Source organism: Chiloscyllium plagiosum, chromosome 2 (assembly GCF_004010195.1).
Source record: "Chiloscyllium plagiosum isolate BGI_BamShark_2017 chromosome 2, ASM401019v2, whole genome shotgun sequence".
NCBI lineage: Eukaryota > Metazoa > Chordata > Chondrichthyes > Orectolobiformes > Hemiscylliidae > Chiloscyllium > Chiloscyllium plagiosum.
In genome coordinates, this window is record NC_057711.1 from 8668180 (window position 1) to 8674560 (window position 6381).

Here is a 6381-nt window from a genome sequence, read left to right on the forward strand (position 1 = left end):
CCTCCCCCACTCACCCATTGTACTCTATGCTACTCTCTCCCCACCTTCCCCTAGCTTATCTCTCCACGCTTCAGACTCACTGCCTTTATTCCTGATGAAGAGCTTTTGCCCGAAACGTCGATTTTACTGCTCCTTGGATGCTGCCTGAACTGCTGTGCTCTTCCAGCACCACTAATCCAGAATCTGGTTTCCAGCATCTGCAGTCATTGTTTTTACCTAATACAGTGACTCCCTAATTCTGGACTTGTTTTGATTTATTCAAGGGATGAGGGCATCACTGGCTGGGCCAGCATTTATTGCCCATCCCTAATTACCCAGACGACAATTGAAAGTCAACCACGTTGCTTATGGTATAGAGTCAGATGTGGGCGGGACCAGGCAAGGATGGCAGCTTCCTTCCCAAAAGGCATTGGTGACCCAGATGGGATTCCCCCCCCCCCTACAATTGACAATGGATTCATGGTCATCATTAAACTCTTAAAGCCAGAGTTTTAGAACTGAATTTAAATTTCATCACTGACTGTGGTGGGATTCAAACCCAGGTCCCCAGAATATTCCCTCAGGTCTCTGGATTAACAGGTTCTAGCTTAGAGTGGTGCTGGAAAAGCACAGCAGTTCAGGCAGCATCCGAGGAACAGGAAAATCGACGTTTCGGGCAAAAACCCATCAGGAATAGAGGCAGAGTGCCTGGATCAATAGCCCAGTGAAAATACCGCTAGACCATTGCCTCCCACAGGCAAAAGCAGCCTTTCCCCATTCATCTTGTCAAGACCATTCAGGGCTGAAAATGTGTTGCTGGAAAAGCGCAGCAGGTCAGGCAGTATCCAGGGAATAGGAGAATCGACGTTTCGGGCATAAGCCCTTCTTCAGGACCTTGTACACTTCAATTAAATTACCCCTTGCTCTTTTAAGTTCCACCAGCACCACATTCATTTTGTCATTAATTTGAGCCAAGATATAAGAAGATAGTGGAGGTGCCGATGTTGGACTGGTGGAGTTGAGGGGATGTGTGAAGGACTTTCTTTTGATATAACAGGGAGACGGTGGAAGCAGATTCAGTTGTACATTGGAAGAAAGATTCATAAACATGCAACTAAGAAAACACCTTCAGTTCTACAAGGAGAGAGCTGATAGTTTGCAATCAGTGAACTGAAAGGCATGAGGGGCTGAATGGTCTCATTTGTGCTGTAGGATTCTATTGCTTTACCTATCATGTCAGCCTCTGAGGGCAATACAATGAGGAGAATGGAACAGGTCTGTGAGGTAATGCTGTTGGAATTCCCCGCAGTGTGTATGACAGTGCATTGTTAATGAGGTCTGAATGGACAAAGATAGAGGAGAACAGCAGCCACTGTGTTTGGACACAACGGCTGTTTCCAAATTTGGAACTTGGAATCATAGCTTGCACTCCACTGATTCACGTAAAGTTTTATTTGAAGTGGAAGTTGCTGTGCTGCCAGACACTGGAATATTGCTTGAGATGGGAAAACTAAACTGGAGTTTGGGAGAGTAGGGAATGGCTCAGTGAGGCAGTTTCTTAAGATGGTCTGTGGTATGTTGGATATGGTGTTCCCTTCCAAGCCACACTGCCTTCTGGACTTGGAAATACATTGGCGTTCCTGCAGTGTTGCTGGGTCAAAATCCTGGAACTCCTTCACTAACAGCACTGTGGGTGTTCCTACAACATATGGACTGCAGAACTTCAAGAAAGCACTTTCTCAAGGGGTTACTAGGGATGATCCCATCAGTAATGTTCAGATCTAATGTATGAAATAAGGAATTGTTTTATCCTTATTCCCTGGAGCCTCAGAGGCTGAGAAGTGACGTTGTAGAGGTTTATAAAATCATGATGGGGTAGGATGCATTGCCAGGATCTTTCTGTCAGGGTAGGAGAGTTCAAACCTAGGGGGCATAGGTTGAGGGTGAGAGGGGAAAGATATAAAATGGACCTCAGGGGCAACGTTTTCACACAGAGGGTGGTACGTGTATGGAATGAGCTGCCAGAGGAAGTGGTGGAGGCCGGTACAATTGCAACATTTAAAAGGCATCTGGATGGGTAAATGGGTAGAAAGGGTTTAGAGGGATATGGGCTAAGTGCTGGCAAATGGGACTAGATTAGGTTAGGATATTTTGTCAGCATGGACGATTTGGACCCAAGGGTCTGTTTTGGTGCTGTACACATTTCTATGACTCTGAATCATGATTTACTCAAATAGTCAACATTTCCATTCAGAGTTTCATCTGATCTGGTAAATAATGAGCCAGTATTACAGATTTACAGTTCTTTATGTTATGAGCATAAAATAGTGAAAGTGTTCCTTATAAGAAAACACAACAAGTACTTGATTTTCAGGGCTCCCTGAATATAGTCCAGGCCTTCCACAGGAACATTACCAAAGGAGACCGAGCACCAAACCACACGATGATGAGGAGAGGTAGGGCGAGGAGAGAGGTTTGAAGAGGAACTTACAGAAGGAGGGACAGAGAGTTTTGGGGAAGAAATTCCTGAATCTCATGCTGAGTTGGCTATCAACAGTGGAACGATTAATATTGAGTGATAAATAGGAGGCCAGAGTTTCTTTTGAGGGAGGAGGGTGTGCAGAGAAATCCAAAGGCTACGGAACTGAAGTTACAAATGATCATGGCTTCAGAGAAGACATGAAAACAAAGATGAGAATTCTAAATCTGTGAATATATTGGACATGGGAATATGTTGAAGCTGTCAATGTCCAGATGCAGCAAGACCTTGACAATGTCCAGGCTTGGACAAGTGTCAAATAACATTTGAGCCACACAAGTGCCTTGCAATGATTAACTCCAACGAGTGAGAATCTAACAATTTCCTCTTTTCATTCACTGGCATTACCATCACAGAAACACCCTGGGGTTACCATTAACCAGAAACTGAACTGGACTTGCCACATAAATACAATGGCCACAAGGTCAGAGGCTAGGAATACTGCGTAATGCACCTCCTGACTCTTCAAAGCCTGTCCACCATCTACAAGGTACAAGTCAGGAGTGTGATGGAATACTCCCCACTTGTCTGGATGGGCGCAGCTCCAACAACACTCAAGAAGCTTGACATCATCCAGGATAAAGCAGCCCTCTTGATAAAGCACCCACTCCCTCCACCAGCAATGCTCAGTAGCAGTCGTGTGTACTATCTACAGGACGCACTGCAGAAATTCACCAAATATCCTCATTCAGCACCTTCCAAACCCATGACCGCTTCCATCTAGAAGGGCAAGGTCAGCTGATACATGGGAACATCAGCGCCTGCAAGTTCCCTTCCAGGCCACTCACCATCCTGACTTGGAAATATATCACCGTTCCTTCAGTGTCGCTGGGTCAAAACCCGGGAATTCCCTGCCCAAGGGCATTGTGGGTCTACCTACAGAACGTGGAACTGCAGCATTTCAAGATGGCAGCTCACTACCACCTTCCCAAAGGCAACTAAGGACAGGCAATAAACGTTGGCCCAGCCACTGACGCTCACGTTCCACGTGTAAATAATAAAAATAGTAGTAGAAACAGAATCTGTATCCAAGTAGATTTCATCTGAATGTATTTACAGTCAGAAATATTTAATAAAATGTTCAAGCATAATCATCTCTGACTGCAGCAAATGACCCATCCTTCAGATTCCAATCTCCTCAGAGCCTTCTTAACTGTCCACCAGAAACAGAATGGAAGAAATACAGAAGTCATGAAGTTACGCTGCACTTGAGAACACGGTCAATGGAAATTGTTCACTATTCTAGCCAGCAGCCCTGATACCCTTTCAGACATCTAGACAAGAGTGTTTGTGCAGTTTCACCTCATCGTTAGCACTCCTAACGGTGAGGCACCTCTCTCTTACACCTCCCACTGAGTAGGACTTTAGACACTGGATACATTTCAGTAAAGCCCTCAACTTACAGTGTCGTCGCGGTATTTAAAGTCAAAGTTTACCATGTTCTAATTCTTTAAAATAAGCAGTGAAGTATAATTATGCTTGACATTCTAAAAACCACCGGTCTGGCACACATCTGTCTCAGACCACACAATCTGCAAGTTGCCTGCCATTTATTTTGCACCAGCTGGCCTGTGGTCAGAGTCGAGGGCAGTAAGCATATTCCAATCTTGGAGCTGAGTTACCAAGTTAACAAAGCTCAAATGTCATTTCATATTTTTCCAAATCTTTTATTCACCCACATTGTGTGGGAGCCACTGGTTGATCCACCATTTATTGCCCATCCTAGTTTCCCCTTGAGAAGGAAGAGGTGGTGAGCTGCCTTCTTGAACTGCTGCAGTCTCTGTGCTGTAGGTTGACCTCCCCCCCCATGCTCTTAGGTAGGGATTTCCAAAGTTTGACCTGGTGACACTAGAGGAATGTGATATATTTCCAATTCAGGATGGTGAGTGGCTTAGAGGGGACCATGAAGGTGGTAGTGCTCCTACATAGCTAACACCCTTGCCCTTCAAGATGGAAGTGATCATGGAAGATGCTGTCTAAGGAGTTTTGGCAAATTTCTGCAGTGCGTCTTGTAAAAAGCACACACTGCTGTGACTGAGTGTGAATGGTGGAGGGAGTGAATGCTTGTGGATGTGGCTACTTTGTCCGAGATGGTTACAAGCTGCTTGAGTGTTGTTGGAGCTGCACCCATCCTGGCAAGTGGGGAGTATTCCATCTCACTCCTGACTTCCCTCACTGTATGGGTTAAATGTCCCAAATTGTAGTGGGGTGAAGCCCATTGCATCAGCACTGACCAACTGATGGAGCGGCACTTCAACCTGCCTGACCTTGTTAATTAATGTGTGTCATTCACATAATTTCCAGTGAGCCCAGTGGTGGTGTACAATAACTTATGGAAATGAAGGAACAGACCAGATCAAGAAATGCCTCAGACGTACCTGACCGTGGGGCAAGGATGGCCCAGTAGCCGGCATTCCAGACGTACCGTGCTTCCTTCAGCGACCTCTTGACTTCTTAGCTTTTGAACGAAGCGGGGTGCGGAGCCGGTGAGGACTTTCTCATCACCCTTGGGGAGTGTGTCTGGTTCACGGCCCCGCCCAACCTCAGCATGCGCTTCCAAGTCAGACGTGGCCGCCAGTTTGGTTTCCAATGGCGCAGCTTTCCTGGTGGAAGTGGTGCTCACTTTGAGGTTGTTCTTCGGTGAGAGATAACCACTGTCGGGTGATGAGCTATCTTCTTCATGGCTCTTACTCTTTCCCTGGCCATAGTTCCTCGGTCTCACCGTCCTGAAGATGGAGGACAGCTCCTCGATGAACGACACGGCCTTGTTGCAGAACTCGTTTCTCGCCGAGCTCTCGCTCTGGTAAATAGGTATCCCTTTCCGTTTGGAGCTGGGGGTGGGATTTGCCTCCTCGGGGTTGGTTGGAGGCTGCAGCTCGAGGTCCTCAGAGGATGAGTCGGTGCCTGGGATGTCTGGCTGGCCAGGGCTGGTGGCCTGGTGGGCGGGGCTGGTGGCTTGCTGGGTGGGGCTAGTGGCCTGGTGGGCAGGGCTGGTGGCCCGATGGGCAGGGCTGGTGGCCCGGTGGATATGGCTGCCATCTGTGCCTTGGTCAATCTTCGGGGTGGAGCTTCCTGACTCGGCGTTCCTCTTCACAAGCGTCGCCGGGCTACCCGACCTTGGAGCAGTATGGGATCCAGCCGGAGGCGAGTCCTCTGGGAGACTGGCCAGGGCCCGGTGGCGGATATACCGGGAGATATCTTCCATCTCGGGCTCAGGCTCCGTCTCCTCTGAAGAGCTCTCGGCGATGGCCACCCGGGCGAGATCGAGGCTCTTGCACATCTCCTCCTGGCTGAGGAAGGCCGAGAGCTCGGCTGGAGGGGGGCTGCCATCTTCCCCATCCTCCTGGAGGTCAGTCAGAGAGTCAAAGTACACATCATGTGAGGACGCCTCCGACATCCTGCCGTCACGGTAACCGTCCATTTCCCCACAAGAGTAAGCTTCCTTTAGCATCTGAGAGAGGGCCACTGCATGCTCAGAGGACCCCTCTTGCATACTGAAAATCAAAAATTGAGAAAAGAATGTTAGAAGGAGAAGAATGGATCAGTTATTGGATGTATGCTCACTCACTGAGCTTGGAGGTTCATTTCCAGATGTTCTATCATCCTACTAGGTAACATCTTCAGTGGGCCTCAGGCGAAGCACTGCTGAAAATTCCTGCTTTCTATTTATATGTTTGAGTTTCTTTGGGTTGGTGATGTCATCTCCTGTGGTGATGTTATTTCCTGTGATGAAGTCACTTCCTTTTCTAAGGGGGTCATGGATGGGGTCTACCCAGGATACATGAACACCAACTAGCCAAAAAGACATGACCCTCTCTCACTAGTATCCTTACGTACGGATGAGGAAGGACACCACTTCGACT

At 47.7% G+C, this 6381-nt stretch overlaps 1 protein-coding gene across 1 annotated transcript in view; it reads right to left on the reverse strand.

The window, feature by feature from the left end:
- Positions 1-6381, reverse strand: part of palld (palladin, cytoskeletal associated protein) — a 462346-nt gene that overhangs the window by 437505 nt on the left and 18460 nt on the right. The window contains exon 2 of the mRNA XM_043674519.1: positions 4897-6012. Coding sequence (XP_043530454.1) covers positions 4897-6011 — 1115 coding nt within the window. The 5' untranslated portion in view covers position 6012. The remainder of the gene's footprint in view (positions 1-4896; positions 6013-6381) is intronic.